The following is a 25,146-nucleotide window of genomic DNA, read 5'->3' as shown; positions in this document are numbered from 1 at the left end:
GACATGGACCTTGGCCACCAGCTCAGGGTTGGGGGCCTGCACCGTACCATCGCCTTCCCACCCCTGCAGCCCTGGGTTTCCACAGCTTGTGCCATGGGCGCTGATGCCAGTCCCTGCAGCTTCATCTGACCAGGACAGTTTGATGCACTGGGAGCCGCCGTGTGGCATCATGCACTTCAGCAGCCCAGCCCCTGCCTTCACAAAGCGACAGGAACCAGAGAAATTCCTCCGAGGAGGCTGGGCAGCACAGCTTTAAAGGCCCGTGCTCGGCGCACACACATCCACCCCTCCCTTGCCGCCCCCCGTGCCATTTTGAGATTCCCGCCGTCTCCCTCGCCTATTGCCGCCTGTACGAGGCGCTCGGAGCCCTCCAGGGGGCGCTGTCGCGGCGGTGAGCGAGCTCTGCGCCTCTCTTGGCGCAGGTTCCGGGCTGCCTCTGTGGTGCCGTGCTGGCGGGGGCGGCGTTGCTGTGGCAGCGGCGGGTCCTGCCGCCGCGTCGGGCCTGGCGGGTCGGGCCGGCCTGGTCATGGAGGCGAAGAAGATGAACCTGCCGCGGGGCCCCGAGAACCTCTGCTTTGACAAGGACGAGTTCATGAAGGTGGGTGTGCGCGGTGTGCCCCGGGGCCCTCCGGGGTGTGGGGAGAGGGTTCCTCGGGCGGTGAGAGGGGGCCGAAGCCTTGGTCGGGATCTTTGCCCCCCGCCACGGCTTCTTCCCCGGGCAGAGCGCCCCTGAGTGTGTCACTGAAGGGACGACTCGGGCGTTGAGCAGAACTGGACGGCTTCCACCTCCGCGGCTGTGTTCCAGCGGGGCTTGAGCCGGAGTGCGGCCGGGCCCAGGCCTGCCCGGGGAGCGGGCCGGCGAGTTTGCAGCCGGGTGAGCTGAGTTCCCTGTCCCGGGCCGGATGCCGCTGCCAGCGCCGAGGGCAGGCCCCGGTCGGACCGCCTCCGAGCCGTGCTGTGCGTGGCTTGGAAGCCAGGCTGCAGGTAGACTGAAAACCAGCATTCGGGCCTCATTGCTTGGAGAGCTTAAAGCTGTTCTTAACACTGTGTTTTGGTTTCTCTTTGGTTGTTCGTTTTGGTAGCGTTTTGTTGTCGGTTGGTTGGTTGATTTGTATGCTTTTTAAAGTGTATACAGGTAACGTAGCCTCTCGTATTTCAGAGAGAGTGGTTTTGGTACTCTGACCCACAACTTTGTGCGCTGTGGATTTATCTTAAAGATCAAGACGTAGGAACATTGGAAACTACTCCGTTAAGTAGCCTTTTTGCCCCCTAGTGCTTCAGTTTGGTGGGCTCCCTAGCATACGGAATACTTCGATTTGGGGGTGGGGCATGTTTCTGGCTTTTAACTTACAGCCTTCTCTCTTTCCTGTTTCATTTTCAGCCGGATTTTGATGTTGATCACTTTGTATCGGACTGCAGGAAACGTGTGCAGTTGGAAGAGCTCAGAGAGGATCTGGAGCTCTATTACAAGCTCCTTAAAACTGCCATGGTAGAACTCATAAATAAGGACTATGCAGATTTTGTTAATCTTTCAACAAATCTAGTAAGTGTTACTAAATTGTACTGTGTACTCCAGACTTAATGTGGTTTAATGGGTTTTTTATTTTTCATATGAAAGGTATGTGGCTTTTATTTTAGCATTATTGTATTTAAGACATCTTAAACTGTGATCCCTTGCACTGAGAGAAGCTGAAAGACCATTCCTGTAGAACTTAGCTACTGTACAGAATTGCTCTTGGCCTGTAGAAAGTGTTTTAGATGTATGCTTTTTGTCTTGGAAAAACTAATTCATTAGAAAGTTAGACTCAAGGTCAGCTTGTTTTTCAAACTGACAGTAGTTGCAAAATGGAAGGAAATAAATAATTAAAATACAATAGCAATGATACAAATAAGGCCATTCTGAAGAACTATTTTAGGAATCTATAAACAGTCAATACTGTACTTACTGTACAGTCAATACATATTAAAAAAACCCAACCAACCTACTTGACTGAAAATTGTAATCACTTTCATATTAAAATGTCTTATCCTCTGTGTCTCCTGCTATTTCACTCCCGTTCATCCAAGTTCCAATTATACAGGTTCTTGAAGTTTTCGCTTTGTGTGACAGGCAGCCTGATGTTTTTATGCCTATATTTGAGGTACTGTATTTTTGCATTGCATTTAGAACTGGAGACTGTAAAGGGAGGTGTCTTTGCTCAGTTCTCTTTTAGTGTCTGTAAAATGATAGTCTTTGTCATTAATTCACATAGGGATTTAACAAAAAAGTCATAATATTTTTCTGATAATTTCTTTAGGTTGGCATGGACAAGGCTCTTAATCAGCTTGCAGTACCCTTGGGACAGTTAAGGGAAGAAGTTATGGTATGCTCAAAACAATCATTATACACAGCTTGGTAAACTTCAGCTCACTTTCATATGATGTACAGACTGTCTTTTACTCATGTTAATCATTATTATAATAACCTTCTCTTTGAAAACTGATGACTTAGAGTGATAGTAAAAGAGGCACTGTGTTTTTTGAAGCAGTTGTAGCAGCAGTAAATTTCAGGCAAGAGATAAAGGACTCCTTAAACATGGACTTCTGTGAAGACTAGTCTATGGAGAAATACTGAAACTGTTTTAATATATGAGTAACTTAAAGATGGTAGTAAATAACTCAAATGCAACACAGTCCTGTTAAGGACTTTTTTTTCGCTTAGTCTTGTGGCTTAACCAGAAAAGACCACCCTCTGGTGGGTCTTGTTCTGGCTCTTCCACAGTGACTTGGTCTTTAGCAAGGGGCAATTGCTTATCATCTTGGCAGACAGTTCAAAGGGATGTTTGCTGCCCAAACGTGCCTTCAAAATATCAGAGCCTTGCTGTCTAAAACTCAAAGTAGGTTCAGGTAGCAGAGAAATATCGGTTATGTGAAAAATGCTACTTAAGTCTAATTTATTAAGATCATATTGGTTTTATTGCCTGTTTCTGGGTGGAAGGCTGTTTGTTCTCTGTAAGGTACTAAAAGAACACTTCTGGTTGAAATTAAGCTGTGGTGGCAGTACTTAAAGAGTTGATTATACTTTCAGTTATTTAATTTTATTTCTGGCTTTTTCACTTAGAGGGCAGTTGATGTGCTATAGCTTTTATTAGTCCTATATTTTAATTAATCTGTGTCCTGTTTTAAGTTTAGATGTTTGAGTTAAGGTTTTTTAAACCTTAAGTGGGAAGCCAGCTTTACATGCTGACTTTCTCTCTTACAGAGTCTTAAGTCATGTGTCAGTGAAGGAATTCAAGCAGTAGATGACCGGATGGCTAAACAAGAAGATATTAGAAGAAAAAAGGTACAATAGATAAATTATTACCTTGAAAAGATCTTGTTTAGAATGACTTTGTTTTTACCATTAACCCAGTGAAAAAGATATTCAAAAAGTTCTAGACTGTCTAGAGGCACACAGTGCAGGATTTTGTGCTTCTAAAAATAACTATTGACATTTTGGTTGACTGACTTCATTTTTACAGGATCCTGTTGATCGCAAATCTTTATTTTACTTTATTTGCCCAAAACTTATATGTTTGATTTGGTTGGCTTTTTACAATTATTGTTTATTTTGTTTCTGCTTGTAGTAGTATAGAAACTTGCTTATTATTGATGTAATTGAAATACAGCAGTTTAATTTATATATGAGGGGGGACACACTAACATTTGTCTTTGTGCTTAGCTTGGAAAAGAATCAGGGATAAGAACAGCTATTCTACATCTGTGACAAACTTTTATTTGTGGGTTTTTATGGACTTAAGTGAGCCATACTTCAACTGAGACATGACTCAATTGTTAAGATGGAGCTAGTTACACCTGGGTGTGGGAGAGGTGTGGAAACGCCAAGCCCCCCCCAAAAAACCCCTACACCATCCAAAATATCTTCAAGGTTGTTAGGTAATGTAAATTGGGATTGGGGTCAGAAATGAAAAATCTTTCTTTAATTACAGATGTGTGTCCTGAGACTTATTCATGTTATTCAGTCTGTTGAGAAAATTGAGAAGATTCTTCATTCCCAGGGTACGAAAGAATTGTCCTCATTAGAGGGAAACAGGTAAAAAAAAATGTAACATTTAGTTTTGTTTGTAATTGATGAGACTAACTTAATTTCCTGGTATTGTTGTAGATTAATTTACAAGCATTAGGTTATATATTTAGAAATGTAACTGATGGAATAAGTTACTGTTATTTTAGTATTTTCTCAGTTTTAGTCTTCTGCAAACCGATCATTCACAGAACATGTGATTCAGTCTCCAAAGTTCTGAACTACTTGTAGTGCTTTCAGTAAATGTGCTTTTTGAAGTTTATGTACAATCTTTTTTTTTTTTTCTTGAAAGTCACTAATCCTGTCATGTCTGAAATACTTTCTACGGTACAGTTGATTCCAATATCATTTGGAATTAAAATGGGAAATAGCTTTTCTTGATTTCCCTGCTTACATATAACTGAAAGGACTGCTGGAAGAATACTCTAAGCCAGGCAAGCCACACATGTCACAAATCTTTCTTGTACCAAGAGTATTACAAATTCCAGTCAGACTCCCATGTTTTGTTTTTTAACATCTTCATGTAGAGCATCCTCTGCCTTTGCTGAGGAATGGAAGATGTCTTTCAGCCAGTTTGGGAACTGATGTATGAACCATGTGCTTGAAATAGTTAACTGTGAGGCAAGTGCAGCTTAAGGTGGAGGAAAAGACAATTTGGTTGAACCCTTTTGAACATGAGACTGTCTTCAGTTCAGTGTGCTGGATCACATGGTTGTGAATGGGGTGTTGTAGAGGAATAGGTTGATACCTAGAGGGACAAAGCTTATGCAGAGGTTTTCAGTCAGGGTGAGGCACTTTGCAGAATTACATTTGGAAGCAAGATTGTATATGAGTGACTGAAAATTTGATTATGTAGACCTGGGAAGGGTCTCTAGAGATAGCTGTCGTTAATTTTGCAATATCGCAGAAAGGGGAGATAAGAAAAAAAATCTGGATGGTGAAGAGCACTTACTGCAGTTTCTGAGCACTGTGTGACTGACTTTTCCTGTGACAGTAAACAGCACTGCCGCATATAAAACAGTGCTTCATATCACTGAGGCAAAACTGGATATTCCTCTCAGCTCCTGCTTCATACACTTTATATCTTAGTAGCTCCAAAACAACTCTAATCATGTAGTCTGTTCCAGATTATTATTGTATGATTGCAATAATTATAGTAGTACCTATCAGAATTCCACATAGTTAACTTAAACCACAAAAACTGAGGGATACTGTTATATATCTGCTGCAGATGAAAGGGAGTTGATTTGAAAGGGTTTGTGTATACTCATTTTGTATCTTCTCTCTTCTAGCCCACTTTTAACTGGACAGGTTTTAGAGAGGATTGCCACAGAATTTAATCAACTACAATTTCATGCAGTGCAAAGCAAAGGAATGTCCCTTTTGGACAAAGTGAGACCAGTAAGTATTGCATGATAGCCAGCTTAACACTTGTAGGATCAAACAAAATCAATATAATTGGAAGAATAATGCCTGTTTCCACAGAGTTTTATTGAATTAATTTATGGGGGAAAATAGGTCATTTTTATCAGTTAACTAGAAGTATTGCTTCTGAGGGCTTATGCTTTGTTTGATAACTTCTTTAAGGATTACTTAGAATAAGAACAGGAAATATGGCAGACCTTTTTGTCAGCCTAATATATCTTGCATCTTGTCTGCTTACTGGTATTGAGGCCTAGTTCTGGAGATTTATGTTGGTTTTGTTAGCTGCAGTGTACAGACCAGACTATAAATGGAATGTGGCTACAGAGTGGCTGGCTTAAATATATTCAGGTTTGTCTTTGGTGACATTTGTTGCCTGACTTTGACTGTTCAGGCTGATAGGCCAACCTCCCTAATATCCTGTTCATAGTAACTTGCCTACTATAAAAGGTGAATTGATGTTTTGGTGTTGTTTCTTTTTTTTTCCTTCTATCCATTAATTTGAGACAAGGAACAAATGAAAACTGGTGCTTAAAGGTAGATACTATGAATATGGAGATGGGGTAATGCTTTAACTTAGTTAACATGGAGCTGTCGTTCTTGTTGGCTTTCAAGATAGTGATGTAGTTCATAGTTCCAGTTTTTCACTATGTACATATGCGTTTTGGCAATATAAACATGTTTCAGATCAAGACTTCCATGGCACCATGTTGATTCATGAACAGTTTATGAGACTGTTCAGCCACTGAGTTATGAAACATGAATAATAACAGGAGTAAGTGTGAGCAAGAGTAGTATTCATGGTGGGAGAACCTTTCTTAGTTTGTTGTGGGGCTTCCTTAATGGTGCTTGTCAGGACTTCTGTCCTGTGTGTGTTGTGCTAAGGGTCATCCAATCATAGGTTTCATGACTAGTTGGCAATTGGGTTACTGACTTTGCATATTCAGAAAAAAATTCTGTGGAATCATTTTAAGATGGATGGACACAGTACAGCACACAAAAGGTCAGAGAAGAAATTTGGCTGGCTAAATTGGTAGTTCAGCTGTGACTACATTAATGTGTGTTGCTGAACTTGCTTCAAATACCAAGTTGTAAGGAACTGTATTGGGCCAGGATAATATCTGCAGGTAGTGTAGCAATGAGTTGGATCTACTGGAAGAGATGTAGCAGGATATTAGGAAAAATGGTTGGCAAAAGGGAGAACATGTGTTGACTGAAGCAGCTGTTGAGCAGAAGCCAGAAGGAATCTAATGATGTCATTATATTTTCCAGCATCACTCTATGTCTTTCGTTTGCAATAATTTGACAAGTATTGGTGGGAACATACTATTGTTTCAGTTTTTGACCGTGGGGAATAAATGCCACAGTTATTATCTCTGGTGACTTAATGTAAAGCTTTTGTGATTATCACACCTAGTGGTTCAGTTCAACAGGAACAATTATTGACCTGTTTCTTCAGGATGAAGAGGACCTTAGATAAGTTACTGCATAACGTACAACACGTAGAGGAAAAAAATTGCCTTTAAATCCTATTATAAGTACTGTGTTAAACAGCATAAGTAACCAATTAAGCTTATGTTAATGTCCATTTGATGCTGACAGTTATCAGAACTTGTGCACCTTTCAAATGAAAGTGGAAAGCTGAGTTAGGTATTTCTGGAAGAATTTACTTCAGCAATGATGGCAAGGCTTTGCTTTTTTAAAAATTTTTATATTTTGTGTCTCTTCTGTGTAGCGTATAGCTGGAATAACAGCTATGTTGCAGCAGTCTCTGGAAGGACTACTCTTGGAAGGCCTTCACACTTCAAATGTTGACATAATACGTCACTGTCTTCGCACTTATGCCACAATTGACAAAACACGAGATGCAGAGGCATTAGTTGGTCAAGTGCTTGTAAAACCTTATATAGATGAGGTAAGATAAAATAAGAATCTTAAGAAAATTAATTGATTTCCAAACATGCTTATTTTTTATGTTAACCTCCAGCGGTCATTAGCAGCTTCAAAATGCCTTTGTGGAGAGAGCAGGAGAACTGAGCCTCAACACAGTGTCAATTCGTTTTTTGTTGCTATTTAAGAAAAAAGGCTGAAGGAATTCTCTGTCTGCCTGTCACCAATTTCAGGTTATATCCAGCTGAGATTCTGTTTCTTGCCTACATTTTTCTTGGAGTGAGAAATCCAGAAAACAAACCTTAAACCAAGCATATGACTGGAGTAGGACCAGGGAATTGGATCATATCTGGGGTTTGCATTTCTCCGTGGCTGGGTCAATAGCAGGCAAATGCAGCAAAAATAGTTCTTATTGCAGTGTCCTTTTCTTCCCATTGTATGAAAAAGCAGTTTCTGCACTTCCCAGCGCTATCAGGACATTAGTAAGAGCAGGAAGCCTTTGCTGCTGTTTGGTGGGAAGAATGTGTCAGATGACCAGTTTCTCAAATCATGAGAAACTGATTTTAGTAGGCTATCAGTTTGCAGTACTAAGTAGTGATCAGATTTCCCCAAATTAGGGGACTTTCTTATATTTCTCTTGACTGCTCAGGCAGTAACCTGCTGTAACAGTGTAGCAGTCAGCAAGTCAGTCAGGTTTGTTCAAATTTTCTTGCATATCAGTACACATGCAGTTGCCACTAAAAACACTTCTAAGGACCTACAATTGTATGATGGTAGCTCCAGTTTCAAGCTTTGAGTAAAAATCTAAAAGTTCATTTTAAGATACTTGATAGTCTGCTGTGTTTGAAATTACTTCATGAAATAGGTTTGTTATGTTTTTAATGAATCTGCTGAAGTGATGTTGCTGTAACAGCAAGACTTCTTTTGACGCTTTTCATCAGTGTGTTGTGAGTTATGTCCAGGTCAGGTGATGATACCGTATCATTTCAGAGGATATTTGTTCCCTACTGAGATCTGAATCAATGCACTTTTACAGTGGAATTACTAGTGCTAACTGCACTGTTGCAGAAAGTTTCCCTGGCTTTCACTGGATTGTCAGAGTATTTCATAAATGCATTAAATTCACATCTTTAAAGAAGAAAATAAACCAGACCAGCACCAGGGATATAAAGTTGTTGTTCTAAAACTCGCATCATGAATCTTTCAGCGGTATTAATTTTCCTGCTCCTGTGGGGAGGGAAAACTGTAAAGTACAAGAGCTGCCTTGGTGATTGCAAATATCCACTTGCTTGAATTTGCACGTGTTGATAGAAGGCAGAACAGATCTTGCCCTCATCATTGCCTCTGTAATACATAGCACACTTCAATGGCTTTGAGTTTGAAGTTTTGCTATTGATGAATCTTTCCCTTTGCACAGAATGTTCTTGGCTGTTGGCTTACCTGCATTTGGGATTGGACCAACAACATCTACATTTAGAAGAAATTTTTTACGTTATTCTGAAGTTCTATTAGCTTTTTGCCAGTCACCCATTTAACTTCACAGACTGCTTCAGGTGACAATGAGGTAGATGGGAGCCAAATATGGTGGCTGACATGTAAAAGCAAGGAGCTCATTCCCATTCTTGGGCTAGTTTTGCCAGTTAGGGTGCTGTATTAAAGGAAGTAATAATTCAAGGTGGCAAGTTATACTTTGAAACTATAATATAAAAACATAATATACTGACTATCCCACTATTTGAGGTTATAGTGTTAGGAGGTTTTTGAGTGAGTAAATTGTGGGTCTTTCATTATGGTATTTCATATTCACTTTTCTGACATTTAACATTGAACTCTTCCTGGCAGGTGATTGTGGAACAGTACGTTCAATCTCATCCTAATGGCCTTCAGGCTATGTACAACAGACTATTGGAGTTTGTTCCTCATCACTGCCGTCTCTTGCGTGAAGTAACTGGGGGAGCTATTTCTAGGTAAATAAGTTGGGGTTTCTTTTGGTTAAACTAAAGTTACAACCAGCATCATATAGTTTTGAAATGCTTTGCATAATTAGCTTCAATGTGGAAATTACTTACCTGGCCTTTCCTGAAGATTTGTAGTCACATTTGATTTCTCTTATGTCTGTGTTTCTCCAAACAAAACAGTGAACAAACTTTCTTGGTGTCGCAGCCAAGACCTTCAGAGGGGAAAAAGAGATTCCTGTGTTTCAGTAACAGAGTTGAGTACAGTTCATAACACAGTGTGTCAGATACCTTGTTTTTTTGATTCCATGAAATGTGATTGTATGCTTCATCCAAGGAGAAGAGCATAATAAAGCTGTTAAAAAAATAAAAGTTCAAAAGTTATGGGATGGTTAGTGCACATCAGAAAAGTGGGGATGATCGCCAGAGATTTGACTGATTTATTGCATGTGCTGGAACTACAGGTTTAATTGATTTGGGCTTCTACTGTCTTTTCCAAAAATTCTTAATTCCTTATGGAATTTAATTGCCTGTTTTGAAGTTTAAATAATTCAGGTCTATTGAATTCTATCCATTTATTAATCTGTTTGCAGGCTGGTTAATATAGTAGGCTGCTGTAATTAGCAGAACAACGGATGTAGCCCCTAGGGACTGCAGAATTACTTTTCTAATTAGTCATCCATTGCTGAGCTTTTTATGATGCCTAAATTTTGCTAACGTTTCAATTCTTCTAATTCCTCAGCAAGTGTTAATCTGTCTTCATAATAATGGAATGTTTCTACTTTGTACTGTGGTGCACTGAACTGGAATTAAATGCTTGTATCTCTTCTGCTCTCAATTTATAAATTTTCATAATCAAGGTAGCTTTTAATCTTTTGTTTTGAAGCGCAATATTATGTATAAATACAGCTTGGAACAGTTATTAAAAAGTTCTGCTTCTTTCCATTGTATTAGTCCCATTACTGCTACTTGGTACCTCTTTGAAGTTTGGAGCTGTTAGAACTTGAAATATGCAAGTAAAATAGGAGTTCTCAGCTGAAATTTACTCATTTTTTCAGAACACACTTGCAAAAAATATAACTGATAACATTTTAAAACACTTTGAGATTTATAAAAAATACCTTGCATTTGATAAGACTGTGGGATCACATAAGAAACCTCAAAGGAAGAATGGTTTAAAGGAATCAGCATACCTATGTAAAAAAGAACTTGATTACATTTTGTCTAATCCAGTGCATGTCTTTTTTAGATATTGCGACTTCCAAATACAGTCCTGGTGGTAAAACATAAGCATCAATTAACTGCAATTTTTTTTGCAGTGAAAAAGCAGATATTGTTCCTGGATATGATTTCTTGGTGAATTCAGTGTGGCCAGAAATAGTACACGGTTTAGAAGAGAAATTGCCATCACTGTTTAACCCTGGAAACCCAGATGTGTTTCATGAGGTAATTAAATTTAATTTTTTTCCATTTATGATTCCTTAGACATACACAAGAATTGAATGAGTCATGTTCTGTACCTTTTTTTCCTCTGCTGCTTTTGTGTAAATTCATGTTGCATGGCTTGGAAGAAGAGGTTATCTCAAATCTAAAATATCAGTTTTCATATAAATTAATTTCCCCTTCAAGTTTGTCAGGAAAGCTCATACAGAAATTATTCAAAGCCATTTAGTCATGTGAATTTCACTTTAGTATTTGTTTTAGGTGTAGATATTCTTTCCTAGTTGTAGAATCACAAAATAGGTGAGGGTGACAGTGGATGACTCCCGTTTGCCCAAGACTTGGACTTCTGTATCACAAGGGCTGTCATGTTAATTAACTATCTGGGTTAAACTTGCTAGGTACTATGGGAAGGTTAACAAAATACTGTTTCACTTCCTTGTCTTAGCTTTTGCTCACTTAGAAACACAAGTCAACTGAAAGAAACAAAAATACTTGGAGGCAGCATGGTAAGGTTTAGGACATAAAAGAAGTATTTTCTCTGGTATCACGATCAATTATGAAGCAAACTTACATTATAAAATTAATTTAAAGTACTTGTCACTCTTGTATTTTCATTATTGGCAGTGCTGCTCTGCCTCTAAAACATCCTTTTTTTCTATTGTTGAAACAGATTTCTTGGTCTAGTGTGAAGATTAGCTCTGGCAGTACTTTTTAGTACGTCACAAGTAGAAAATATGAGCTTTCTGCTTTTCTTCATATCCTGTCTCTTTGTATTTAACCATGATGGCTAAAATATTTGGATTTTTTTTTTTCTTTTCCTTGAAGCTTGATGTATGATTAGTGTGAAACTTTTTATTTTCAAGATGGAGATGGCAGGCAGTGATAAATTGGTTGAAGGAAGGCATAGCAGGCAGATCAGAACAGATGACTTGGGGAAATGTTAGATTGCTGGTGGAGGTTTATGAGGCAAATGATTCTTCCTGTGTTCATGCAAAACTGCTTTTACTAAATATTGCCATTTTTCTTGCAATTAAAGATCTCTTTCATGCAGATATATTCAATAACTGAAGGCAGGCAGGCATGACAGTGAATGTTTGCAGGGCTGGCTCTGAATAAAAAGCAAATAAAAAGGATGTTGAAGAAAGCTGTGGTAATGCCATGCAAATGACACTACAGAGTTGTCCCCCTCCCTGGTGAGAATAGTTAGTTTCCCATAAAGTTTCAGTCCCTGTTCAAGCTTTCACCTAATGCCCCACTTACTACAAACAGTGAGCCCTGCTGGGCTTTTGTCATCTGTGCTGCTTGGTTTATGCAAGAATGTATGTTATCTTCAGAAGAGCTGGGTTTACTGTTTTAAATGAATTATTTTTAGAAGGCTGACATCTTATATTGACCAACAGTGATATTGTTTAATTAAAAAACAAACATAAAAACCCAACAGCCCCCATGACTTTCAAGTAAATCATGTATTAAGTCTGAATTACTTTCCAGACTGCTTTTGACTACTTAAATGACTCAGAGTCTAAACCATTAAAATATTTTTTCTAAAAATCAATAAGAAGTTCAAATACCAAGTGTAAAAATGCTATTATGTCTATCTAAAGACTAATAGTTCTAGATAAAGAGGAAGGGAAAAAAACCTTTAAAATTGTCTCTGCACTGCTGATAAGCCAAGTAATGCAACACAGACTTTAGACGGTAATCTATCTCTGTTTTCTAGGTTCATAGAAATGCAGAAGAGTCTTTTTCCCCAGGCTTATCTGCGCACGTGTATATATGTGTATATATATATATATATATATACATATATATAGGTTTAGTGCTGAAAAGTTTGAATATCCAGTATTATATGCTAGGAAAATTTTAAATGTAGCGGAGAGGAATGGAACAATATTTGTGTTAAATCCTGTAAAAATCAGACTGGCAGCATTCAGCATGTAACTGTAACTATTTACTTGTGCATACTTGTTTGTTTTGGTTTGGTTTTAAATTGTTTCAGACTGTCGTGCTCTTATTTCTCAGTCAGATGTGCAGATTTACAGGTATTTGAAAGGAATACTTCATTTATCCCTAAACATTCGTTTGAGATCGTTCAAGTTTACATTCCTCCATTTGAAAATTGCTCCATTTTGTTTCCCACTTTAGCTTCTCTTAAGAAACTTTGTGCAGTCAACAATGCAATCCTGGGAGCTGAAATGGGAACAATTTTGCAGTTAGTTCCCTCTCTTGGATATAATATTATTGATAACTAGAGAAATGTCTCTTGGGTTGTCTTCTGTTTTGAAAGTGATAGGTCTTTCCAGAGTGTGTGGTTTTTATCTCTGATTAATGCTTATGGTAGCAGAGCATTAAGGGTTTGTTTGTGTTTTTACAGTGCTGGGTTTATTATCCAAGAACAGAGACCTGAAAGAGCCCTAATCTGTCATTCATTCTGGATTTAACTCCCATACCTTTTACAGTTCCATTATGTTATAAATACAGCCGTGCTGGGAGAAAAGTAGTTGCTCAAAAGCTTTAGTGTGCAATTTCCAGAATACTGTCTTGACATGCTGAAACTGCCACGTCACAATAAAAATATTCTTTTAATTATACCTTCAACAGAAAGTTAGGAACTTACTGAGATACACAATGCCAAAGCATGCCCATGTCAGTGTGTGTCCTGTGATTGCAGGAGAGTTTCTGAGAGCAGCACCTGGAAGCAGCAAGTCAGGGGCTTCTCCTGAGGGTGTTTTACTGCTTAATAAGAGGCAAAACCATATCTCTCATGTAGTGCCATGGATTGTGAAAAACCCCTTGCTGCTGCAGCCCTGCTGCTACACTTATTGCAAGAAAGTCAGAAGCACCAAGAGATCCAGTCAGGCTTATTTCATTAATTCAGCAGTGGCTTAATGAGCATGTATGATAGGTTTTATGGCTGTTTTCTATTTTTTAATGGAAGAAACTTGCACATAGGCCAAACTGTTTTCATTGCACAGAGGTAGATTTTAACTGTAGCTGTGATTTGATTTTTAGATTGATTTACATAACCTTTGTGTTCTGTTAACAAGGTCTGTTTTATGTGAAATAACATTTTGCTTCTTATTTTTGCTCAACTGTTTGGCTTTCTGCTTTGTATATGATTTAATTTATTATCTCATTATTTTCAGTTACTAAATTACTGTTGAGAGTAAGCCTATGTTGCATTTGAGCATTAATGTAATTTCTCTGTGCTTGGAACTGACTTAATACTATTTGTAAACGTCTTATTAGAAGTATAGACTGGGTAAAGTTAGCTTATCTGAAACTGTTTCAAGTTCTTCTGCTAATATTTGGTGTTTGCAAAACATATTTTTAGGGAAACAGTTCCAGAGAGTTCTATAATACATGTCCTGTATAACAGAAAAAAAACCATGCTTTCATTCTTGTGTGTATTTGGTTATGTGTACTTCTGGGTTTTGTTCCTGATTATTTCTGTGTGTTGTACACCTTTGTCTCCTGTGGCTGACTCTGTTCTTAGTACTGTCCAGTACTGTTGTTTCACCCCAGTGGTTCAGCTCAGAAATACTGATGCATCTCTCTAATCAGTTCTGCTCATTCAGGGTACTTGACAATTTTATGCTTTTTAGAAGTATCCTGCACTGCCTTTCTTGTCATACAAGAACACCTATGAGTTAATTGGTTTTGGTTTCACTGCAGTCCAGGATTTTAACTCTGTATGATTAGGTGATAGGGCAGTGTCAGTCCATTCTGAACCTTGAGCTTAACTGTAGTGTGATACTAGGGTTTTGCTGGAGGGGTGGTGGTCTTCCTTGTTTACTGGAACTCTGTGCATGATCAGAATGGTCATTCTCTTTCTACAGAAGTACACTACGAGTATGGATTTCGTACGGAAATTTGAACGACAGTGTGGCACCCAGGCCAGCGTGAAACGGTTAAGATCTCATCCCTCTTACCACAGCTTTAATAACAAATGGAACTTGCCTGTATATTTTCAAATAAGGTTAGTATGCATTTTTTGTTCACACTTTCAAAAGTAGAGTTCAGTCACAGAAAGGTGATCTGGCTTAGGATCCCATCTCCCCATTGTTCAAGATTTCACTTGTCAACAAATCGTAACAGAAGTCAAACTGAAAAGTGAATTACAAAGTCAAGTAACTATGTTGTATATCTTTCAACAATTTAGCAAAATCAGAGCCAGTTACTCTTCAGTATGTACTGTGTTGTTGCTACACTGAATCTGATATGCTACTTATAAGACTTTCAGGAACAGATCTAGATAAGTCTTGAAATCTTGTTTCATATTGTTTTTCTCCAGTTTCCCTTGAACTAAACTGTTTGTAAGGATGCTACTTGTGCAAATCCAGAGGAATACTTACTGTGAAGGAAGAAGTCTTTCTTCTTAGACATAGGAAATTAAAGAACTTGACAACTTGTAGCTTTTCCAGATCTAGCCATGTTTCTGGCATACTACATGTCTCATGGGATTTACTCTGTAAAGTCCTGGGGCTTGTAGCGTTGCCTTCCCAGCTTGCCCTGCTATTCCTTTTCCTGAGGAGCTAATAAGTTTGAGCTTACTTTTCCAGCAAGTTTAATGTTTCTGTAATATTACCTTTTACAGATCTTGCAACTAGAAGAGAGCAGAGAGACCCAAAAGAGCCCTGTTTTATGTAAACCCATGATTTTAGAAAGTGTAGTCTGCACATCTAATTTTAGGGCTGGACAGCCAGCCAGCCAGCAAAAAAGAGAATTGTTGATGAAGTCTGCTATGACCTAAGTATGCTGTGTATGATCTCTCTTGCTCCAAAGCCTCTTGAGAGTCGCTTAAGGAGGGGGGGTGGGGAGAGTAGAATTTCCAAAAGAGATGGGGCAGAAATGTATGTTTATTTTTAACCTGGATCACTTTAGTGGCCTCTTTTATTGCATGATTCTATAACTGGCAATAACAGTACAACCATAGCTGCGTTTATAGAGTTCCTTCAATCCAGGATAAATCTACATTGCTGCTGAAAAATTCCATCAAGAAATCTCATGAGTGCTGGAGCTAATAACAAGAGAAGTGGCAGGAGCATGGGACTGGGAGCCAGGTCTTAGTGTTTTGGTGGTGCACTGTGTTTTGTAAAGTGGTAGCCCCAGCCTCTGACATCCTCGTCTGGTTTTTTGCTTCCATGTCTGTTCCTGTAGCTGTGTGGTGAACTGATATGAGGATCAGTTACCCTAGGCAAAAAAAAAGGCTGAGGCTCAACTGCAATCAGTTTTTCCAAACCACTTACTGTACGAACATTTGAGCTGACCCAAGGGAAAGGGCAGGAGTACTCACTGCAGTAGCGGTGCTGAGTGCACAGACTAAGAGTGTCCATGGAACTGTAGCCATTATGAACCTTTTAGCAGATGTGTGTCTCTTATAGGTCTGTGAGTCTGGCACTTTTGTTTGAAAGTGCAACCTTTCTAATAAGTGACCACTTGATAAAACTTTGATGCTCTTGCTCATAAAATTGAAATGGACCTTCAGCATATTCTTCTGTTCAAAAATGTTCTTTCCTTTAGCCATTTTGAGGTCTGACAGATTAAAAAAACTTTTTAAAAAATCATTTTCCTTTAATCCAAGATTACTTTAAATTCAAATAGTGCACTATTTCGATAAATGGTTGGATAACAGCAGCTGGTTCATCTTTCACCATATTATTCCTCTATATTGGAATAATCTGATGAGTTTCAGAAGTGCCCATGAATTCCTTAGTGCACAACTGTCAAAATAATGCAACATGTTCAATTCTGTATATCAGTGAAGCTTTTTCTTTGTATGTTAATATCCTTAAGTCACATAGGATTTTTATGGAAGTATTATCTCACACTGTGGCATTTATAGTTCAGATTGCTGGGTTTTTTCTTTTCTCAATTACAGAAATTGCCCAGAACAATCAGCCCTCAGTAAAGCCTTTACAAGTGATCCTTTGAGGAACACGTGGATATACAGGCATTTCTTATGTAGCAGTGCTGGCACAAACAGCCCCAGTCTTTCCCTTGCCATTCCTTCAATTATGTCAGTACAACTGATTGTGGAACTGTAGTGAAACCCACATTGGGAAAAATCTTTTCCTATGTAAGAAGTGTTCAGCAAAAATTATGTCATTTAAAAAGGTCTGATTCCATTATGTAATGCTTTTCACCATAATACTTAAAGATACTGCTCTGTCAGTGAAAGTGGGCCATAGGCAGGAATGAGGTTTTGAAGCCATTTTACAAATATTTCTAAAATATGTTTAGTTGCTAAATACACATCTAGTCCACTAGGAGTTTAAACAAGAGAAGTTAGGTGGGCAGCTGTTCTCATCTGGAAATGACAGTCAAGAGGCTTTAAGAGGAGCCCTGCAGATTTGTAATTAGTAAGTTTGATAGACAAGCTTACAGAGTTACTATGATGCACATAAAAGCAAGAAAGGGGAAACCAGCGACAGAAGAACTTCCTGTAGGGGAGCTGGAAAGAGTAGCTTTGTTTCAGCATTTGGAGGGAAAATCTGGTTAAAGAAGAATTTTCTGCAGCTCTTGCTTAACTATTTTTAGATGAGGGAAATGCTATGTCGTTTATCCAATATGCTTTAAATATGGAAAAATATCACAGGTTTTAATATTAACTTTGCTATTATACCTAAAAAAAATTGGAGGGTGGGAATTTTTTTACTTTTTTGAAGGGTGAATTTTTAGAAAAGGGGGGCTCAGGGCATCCTGTGAGGAACTATTGATTTTTATCAGATACAGAATTGTTTGCAGAACCTTATGCCACTGATCATGAACAAACACTAGAAAGCTGAAGCCTCCAGAGTCACATGACATATCTGAAGGTCAGCTAAAGCAAGTATGAGGATATGTGTTCACTTTTAGTTTAAAAACAGTAACACAACAGAAAACTTCACTCCTCAGAGAAGCTGAGGACTTGTAGCTCTGTGAGTTATCGTTTTGATAATGTTTGCAGATGTGACTTAAATAATTTCCCAAAGTGTAAGCTTTATATCTGCCTGTAAAATGTCAAAGGTTCTCTTTCAAGTGTCTGAATGTTGGTCTGGTTTATATCCCAATAAAACATTTTGGGCAAAAATAACCCCACATTTAAAATCTATGTATGTGCATTGATAGCACATTGAAATCATAGTGAAATAAGCATTGAAAAAATGTTTAGGAGTCAATTTAAGCAATTGTTGAATGATAATGTTCAAAATTTTTCTGTCTCTCAGATTCAGAGAAATAGCAGGGGCCTTAGAAGAAGCACTTTCAGATACATTAGAAGAAGCACCAGGTAAGTTTTTATTGCAAAAAATAATTTCCTTGTTGTGAAGGAAGCAGTGGTATAAGTAGCAGTTGTTACTCTCTATCTATTGTGTATTTGGTACCATGCATCCCACGGGATCACGTGAGCTTTCTGTTTAATGATGAACTGATTGAACAATAGAATACATTTTTATAGAGAAGGCAATATGAGAGTACTCTTCCGTGATTACTTACTAAAAACACCTCTTTTGGCAGCGGCCATGAACATATAATGAACATATAATGGTGAATGGGGCTGCATCTAGCTGGCGGCCAGTCACTAACGGTGTTCCTCAGGGGTCAGTGTTGGGTCCAGTCCTGTTTAACATCTTTATTGACGATTTAGATGAGGGAATTGAGACCGTCATCAGCAAATTTGCTGATGACACCAAGTTGGGAGGGTGTGTCAACCTGCTGGAAGGCAGGAGGGCTCTGCAGAGGGATCTGGATAGACTGGAAAAATGGGCTGATTCCAATGGGATGAAGTTCAATAAGGCCAAGTGCCGGGTGCTGCACTTTGGTCACAACAACCCCCTGCAGTGCTACAGGCTGGGCGCAGACTGGCTGGAGAGCAGTCAGACAGAAAGGGACCTGGGGGTACTAATTGACAGGAAGCTCAACATGAGCCATCAATGTGCCCAGGTGGCCAAGAAGGCCAACGATATCCTGTCCTGTATCAAAAATAGCGTGGTCAGCAGGACAAGGGAAGTGATCCTTCCCCTGTACTCTGCATTGGTGAGGCCACACCTGGAGTATTGTGTTCAGTTCTGGGCCCCTCAGTTCAGGAAAGACATTGAAGCACTGGAGCGGGTCCAGAGAAGAGCAACACGACTGGTGAAGGGACTTGAACATAAGACCTATGGGGAGAGGCTGAGGGAGCTGGGATTGTTTAGTCTGGAGAAGAGGAGGCTTAGAGGTGACCTCATCACTCTCTATAACTACCTGAAGGGAAGTTATAGCCAGATGGGGATTGGTCTCTTCTCCCAGGCAGTCAGCAATAGGACAAGGGGGCATGGGCTTAAACTCTGCCAGGGGAAATTTAGGCTGGATATTAGAAAGAAATTCTTTACAGAGAGAGTGGTCAGGCATTGGAACGGCCTGCCCAGGGAGGTGGTGGACTCGCCGTCCCTGGAGGTTTTTAAACTGAGGTTGGACATGGCACTTGGTGCCATGATCTAGTAAACAGACTAGAGTTGGACCAAGGGTTGGACTTGATGATCTCTGCGGTCTTTTCCAACCCAGTCGATTCTGTGATATTTGTGGAACTATCTCCTCAGTGCTACAAGGAGCTAAATTCGCATTTGACATCCTCTCAGTGACAACCAAAAGGCTATGCTGTGTTATTGGGGCATATTTTTCTTAGTTGTAGGGCTATGTAGAGGCAAAAATGGTAATCTGTTGGCAGCATTTAGGCTTGATATGGTTTGTGGTGTTGGTGTCTGCTCCAAAAACATACACTAATTTAAGAGCAGATGAGGAGGTATGCATAGGAAGGATTAGAGTGGAAGGGAAAACCTAGCAGATTTATTAGAAGTATATTGTAATCGGAAAAACTTACTTCAGTTAACAGAGTAAATAATTCCGAAGAAGGCAGCTAAAAGCAACACAAATATGTCTGTCTGTCTGTGTGTATATATATACACATATGCTCTTTAAAGAGAGCAAGGGGAAAAAAAAAACAAAAACTAATGGAGATGAAACACATAAATCCTACCAGTTCAAGGTGTTTGCCTGGAACCTGCAGACACGTTTCTTAGCTCTCAAATTGTATGCTATAAAATGTTAGCGCATGAACTGCTTTAGAAATATTAGGTTTAAAAATAGATGTTCCTATTGTGTTTTAAATAAATGTTTCAAGTGGATATCTCGGATACAACTGTGGAAAGAGCAGTAGTTCAGTGCTAAGGGAGTATTAGTGATATGGCTGGCAAGCACATTAGCCAAAAATTGTCCTGGAAATGTTATCTCCTGATGTGGATTATTTGGTCAAGCTGTTCCTGCTTTTGTTGCAGTCAAATTTGTTGCTTTTGCCTGCACAGCTACAGTAAGATTTAGTGGAATTTTAAATCTAAAGCAATGAGGAGCTGATAATTTAAGAGTTTGTTTCAGACAGTGCTTAATAAATCCTGTTTGCTATCTTTGTGGCGATGTCTCTTTGAAAGACTTTTTTTTTTTTCTTTCTTTTAATCTCAGGTAATGCAATTACCTAATATTCTCTCTTTCGAAATGTGCTTAGGAACTTGACATTTGTTGTCTGATTGTTTCTAGCTGGCAGTTCATACTGTCTTTTGGCCACTCACATGGTCTGGCAGAGTCTTCTGAAGTGCTGGTCAGATCAGATGTTTTTACCGTTATTAGCACACCGTCTGTGGAAACTTAGTCTACAAATTTTGTCACGCTACTCTGTGTTCATCAGTGAGGTAAGAGGACAGCATGCTTATGGTTTTGGTGATTGGACATGTCCATCAGGAATAGACCTTTTGAAACAAAGCATGTGAATAACTCAGTTCTCTCAGCTAAATTGGTTCAAGAAAAGTTCTGATAAGTACCAGAATTAAAACAGAGTAGTTGAGTGAAGTGTGTGCCTGGCAGCAGAGGGCTTGAGGAGGTGGGAGAAAGGGGCTGTTTGATAGCATTGTGTGGTTATGACTTCTGTGTTCCAGCATATGAAAATAAACTGTTTTCTATTGAAGCAGATAATGATCCAGTTTTTGGTCTTGCGCATTACTCCAGTGCAGTGGTTCATTTGAACACCACACAGATGAAAATTCCTGTAGGACTGGACTTAGTGCACCAAAAACTGTTTTAAAAATATGTTTTTAACATAATTTAAGAATGCTAATATCCCTTATAAGCATGGCATTCTAATGCTGAAAACTTACAAATCCTTTATATATTATTTCTATTTGACTAACTTTGACTGCCTTCACTGTTGCTACGATTCACATCTCAATTTGATGTTTCAGGTTTCTGTAAGGCCCATTTCCTGTGAGAATACAAAGGAAAGCAAAAAATCTGTGCCAGTTGGTAGAAAGGAATCTTCTGTAAGCCTCAACCCTAGTGAGGACCAAGGGAATGGATCTTCTCCAGAAAGTCAGCCACTGCCTTCTATATCTAGTACTCAGCTGGTACATGTTGCTGCAGATCTGGACAAACTCCAGGATCAGGTTTGTGATTGTGACTTCACTTATAAAACACTATTCTGTGATCTGTGTGCCAGTATTGTTTGGCATCTTGTTTAGAACATTGAATTGTTTATAATAATGTCTCATAAAGCTATTTTTTTTTAGTCTTAAATACTAAAATGGGAGTAATCTGATATAGAAAATATCACACAAAGTAAATGGTTTACTCTGTGCTTATTTGGAATGGCAGGTTACAAAGAAACCACTGAGGTATTTAAACTCTCTTTATTAGTAGCTGCTGAACTTAACCCCTAAAATAATGTTTCTACTAATTTTTGGTGCAAAGCGACACTGTCCCAGAGCTTTATCTTTGCTGGGGAAATCTCTGTTGCAGTTTGAAGTGTGGTGCAACATTCAGCTTTAAGATTATGTTTTCTTTTGAATGTTTGCTGGTTTTAGTCTTTGAGGTTGAAAAAAGGTTTTATCATCATGATTTTACTTTACTAATGATCCAGAATCTTGAACAGAGATGTGTGGTATAAATTTTCTCTCAGTGGGGATAACTTCTGTGCATTTTTGGTCAACAAGGCTGAGATTTCTGTAATTTTTGAAGCTGTAGGTTGCATCTGGGTTGATAATATTTTGTTGTTTCTAAAATGTTTTCTCTGAGGACAATAGTAAGGTAGGGGATTTAGTGCATATGCATTCACTCCTGTGAATATTCTTTTAGTACTGGTTTCCCATAAATGCAGTAAAAATATAGAAAAGGTTCAAAGAGTCTTGTGATCACTGGGAACTTAAAGAATGTAGGAAGAGTAATTAAAATATGTTTATAACATGACTGTGTCTCTCTTGTTTGTTTTTGGCTTTTTTATTTTGTTTTTGTCCAGATTCCTGACATCTTAGAAATGATTAAACCAAAACTCGAAATGATTGGCTTCAAGAATGTATCTTGTATTGCAGGTAAAGCTGAGAGGCTGAATTCAGTCCTTTTCCCCTTTCTCCCAAATCCACTTTCCCAATGAAACAAAATCCGCTTTTACACACAGTTTCATTATTTACAACGAAAAATTTGAAAACACTAATGTTCTTGTTACTTAATGAAGCTGCTTTAGCTTTAAATTGTTAGATAGAAACTATCTTGAACCAGACATGCTGAGTCTGGAAAGTGTCTTATTAAAATTGAGTGAGTCTGAAGTGGTTGGGGGGGGATGTGGTTTGTTTTTTTTCTTTTTAGGAAGTAACTTGTCATTGTTCAGTAATTAGGATGCCTCTTCAGGAAGTGGGGAACTTTAGTCAAGAAGAGTCAAATAATATCTTTAAACTCCTACTTGTAAAGGAAATGGCAGAAGTAAAGAGAGGCTTTCCATTACCCACTTGAAACTAAGATATTTTTCTAAAAGTTTTTCTTTCTGGCCTGATGAATCATGCAAGTAGGAGAGTTGTCAAAGTTTCATAGTTAAATACCTTAACCTCAGAGGAAAGAAGCAATTAAGTGTTTTAGCAGTTGTGTGTGGTGTTTTGTTTTTTTCGTTTTGTTTGGGTTTTTTTGTTTTGTTTTTTTTTTTTTAATCTGATCATTCTTTATGTGAAACATGGAGTCTGATTTTAATTTAGTAATTAAACCCAGGCATGTAGTAGCTGGGTGAGTGAACTAGTCCTTGTCTACAAGTATAGCCAGAAGTTCTGCGCTGTGAATTCCACTTAAATCTCCAAATCGAGATTAATGATCCAAGTCCATAAGAGAGGTAGGAGCTTGTGCACATTCCCCACTCAGTAGATGGTCGGTTGTCAATCACAACTTTGAGTTGAGCATGTTCCAATCACTCCATAGGGAATTTAGATACTCTGAGAAAGAATTTTACAGCCACAGTTTCCATGGTAGACCAGAGCCTTTTTGATTCAAGCCCCTTGCTACATTGGCCATGCTGAAAAAACTGTGTACCTGTGGAATGTTACTTTACCATTTTTTCCCTTTCCTTTCCTCCATCAGTTTTTCTGGAGTAGTTTACGCCACTGGAGATACTTTATAGATGGCTGGTGTGTATTTATTTAGTAAGCATCCTGCATTTGACATCAGCAGCCATCTAGGATAGTGAGTGAGACTGGGATGATGGAGGGATTCACATAATTTATGCTGTAATTGGGCAGGTTGGCTCAGTTTAAACTTTAGCATTTTTACTTCAATAGGAGCCTTGGAAGACTCAAAGACTTCTTTATCGACCTGTGTGCCTACCTTGAATAACAGGATTATCCAGGATCTCAGTGAGTCCTCCTTCGCTTACCTGAAGAGTGCACTGGAAGTTCCAAGATTATATAGGAGAACCAATAAGGTCAGTGCTGGTTACAGATGAAAAAATAAATCTCAGAAAGGCCTATGCTAAGACTGTTAAGTGGGCAGTACATTTATGAGTTTTCAGGCCTGTCTGTATCTGCTTGACAGCTAAGAGCCCTATCAAATACCTTGGGATAATTTAGTGATTTACTGTTTACCTAATTGAAAAGAAAAAAAAAAAAGGTATTTTTAAAATTTTAGGTAGAATAACAATGATGAGGGCACAGGCTTAAGATAAAAGAAAGGGCAAGGAGCAAGGAGTAGAACTGTTGATGTGCAAAAGAAAAAAAGGTTAATGAGAATAAATGCGTTTCTGCCATGTCAGAATGTATACATAAGATGCAATGCTACCTGGTGAAAAACTTCTTTTGAGGGGATGACACTTCCACCTTCTGTGTCAAGAAACTTCCTCTCAGTGAACTAGCTGTTTGGGTTTGATGAAAGTAGTATCTTGCACAGGAAGGAACAAGATGAGAGTGACAAAAAGAATAGTTTGTTGAGAAACTGATCAAAAGTAATTATGAAATATGGTACCAAAAATGATTGTCTCATTTTGGCTTGTTCTACTGCTGTGACTTGCCTTTGCCAGTCTACAGTTGTGTTGGTAGTTAGCTTGGTATTGTTCAGGCAATAGAAAAAACATTTGAGTACCGGGAACCACAGACTACTACATCCTTGCCTAATTTGAACACTGAAGGCAGACTGAAATGGGCAAGGCCACAGTTCTTTCCCATTCACCTCTCTCCCCTTGCTATTTCTTCCTACTTGATTGTGGAGTGATTTTGGTTGGCAGTGAGGGGACGGTTGTCTTGACTCACCAAAATCAAAACCACTTTCCTGGCTATCATGAAGAAACTGCATTGCCAGCAACAGTGCCGTACTCTTTCAATGGCTAAATGGAAGAACTTAGAGCTATTAAGTCTACTTCTTTCAAGGATATTAAATTTTCTTTGGCAGGTAAACATTTAGGGTAAGCTGGAAGAGAAATTGTTCCAAAAGGAGTAGTTTATGACTTAATTTTATTTCTACGGTTTCTCGTTATCTTAGTTTTAAGAACATACTTAATCAGAAATTGTATTTAAATGGAAAAAACAACTTCAAGGCTCAAATTCATCTATGTAGTGACTAGATTGTTCTGTCTTTAACAGTGAATATTTTTACTTAAAATTAAGGAAAGAGTAGAACAAAGTATGTAAGTCCAAGGAGGGTAGAAAACCCACCAACCCTACACTGCTTAGCTCAGTTATCTGAAGGCAATCTCTGCATAGTGATGTGGTGGACTACCATACTCTCTCAAGTGTCCATGGGATGTTTAAGCAGATGGTGGGGTGACTGTGCCAAAACAAGGACACAGACTCACCTTCAGTGCAGTCTTGTTGCTGGCTTGAGCTCTGTACTCCATGAGTATGACTGTGTTACTCTCTTGGCCATCAGTCTTAACTGGCTTCATATAGTGTGAAACCTGAACTGATAAACAGGAAATGACTTGGAGTAGAGAAGGTACATTCTTACAGTCATGTTAAGTTCTGGCACCTTTATTTTTACCATGTCCCAATACTTTGTTTTTTTCAGCAGAATTCAGAATTTGACATAAGAATAGTCTTTGCAGGAATTGGATGCACAAAGACTGTT

General features: G+C 38.7%; 1 protein-coding gene across 2 annotated transcripts in view; it reads left to right on the top strand.

Moving 5' to 3' along the window:
- Positions 1–463: 463 nt before the first annotated feature.
- COG2 (component of oligomeric golgi complex 2) overlaps positions 464–25,146 on the top strand; it is a 30,738-nt gene continuing 6,055 nt past the window's right edge. Inside the window, exons 1-15 of one of the 2 annotated variants that reach the window (XM_080342179.1) lie at positions 464–598; positions 1,382–1,543; positions 2,298–2,363; positions 3,242–3,322; positions 3,969–4,072; positions 5,356–5,464; positions 7,221–7,400; positions 9,218–9,342; positions 10,650–10,776; positions 14,616–14,752; positions 17,982–18,043; positions 20,323–20,474; positions 21,021–21,221; positions 22,070–22,142; positions 23,370–23,512. In XM_080342179.1, the coding sequence (XP_080198305.1) occupies positions 527–598; positions 1,382–1,543; positions 2,298–2,363; positions 3,242–3,322; positions 3,969–4,072; positions 5,356–5,464; positions 7,221–7,400; positions 9,218–9,342; positions 10,650–10,776; positions 14,616–14,752; positions 17,982–18,043; positions 20,323–20,474; positions 21,021–21,221; positions 22,070–22,142; positions 23,370–23,512 (1,794 nt within the window). In that variant the 5' untranslated portion in view covers positions 464–526. Of the gene's footprint in view, positions 599–1,381; positions 1,544–2,297; positions 2,364–3,241; positions 3,323–3,968; positions 4,073–5,355; positions 5,465–7,220; positions 7,401–9,217; positions 9,343–10,649; positions 10,777–14,612; positions 14,753–17,981; positions 18,044–20,322; positions 20,475–21,020; positions 21,222–22,069; positions 22,143–23,369; positions 23,513–25,146 lie in introns of both variants that reach the window. The other variant, XM_080342178.1, reaches the window with a different exon arrangement.

This window comes from Nesoenas mayeri (genome assembly GCF_963082525.1).
Source record: "Nesoenas mayeri genome assembly, chromosome: 3".
NCBI lineage: Eukaryota > Metazoa > Chordata > Aves > Columbiformes > Columbidae > Nesoenas > Nesoenas mayeri.
The sequence above is the reverse complement of the archived record's forward strand: the minus strand, read 5'-3'. Positions and strand labels throughout refer to the sequence as shown.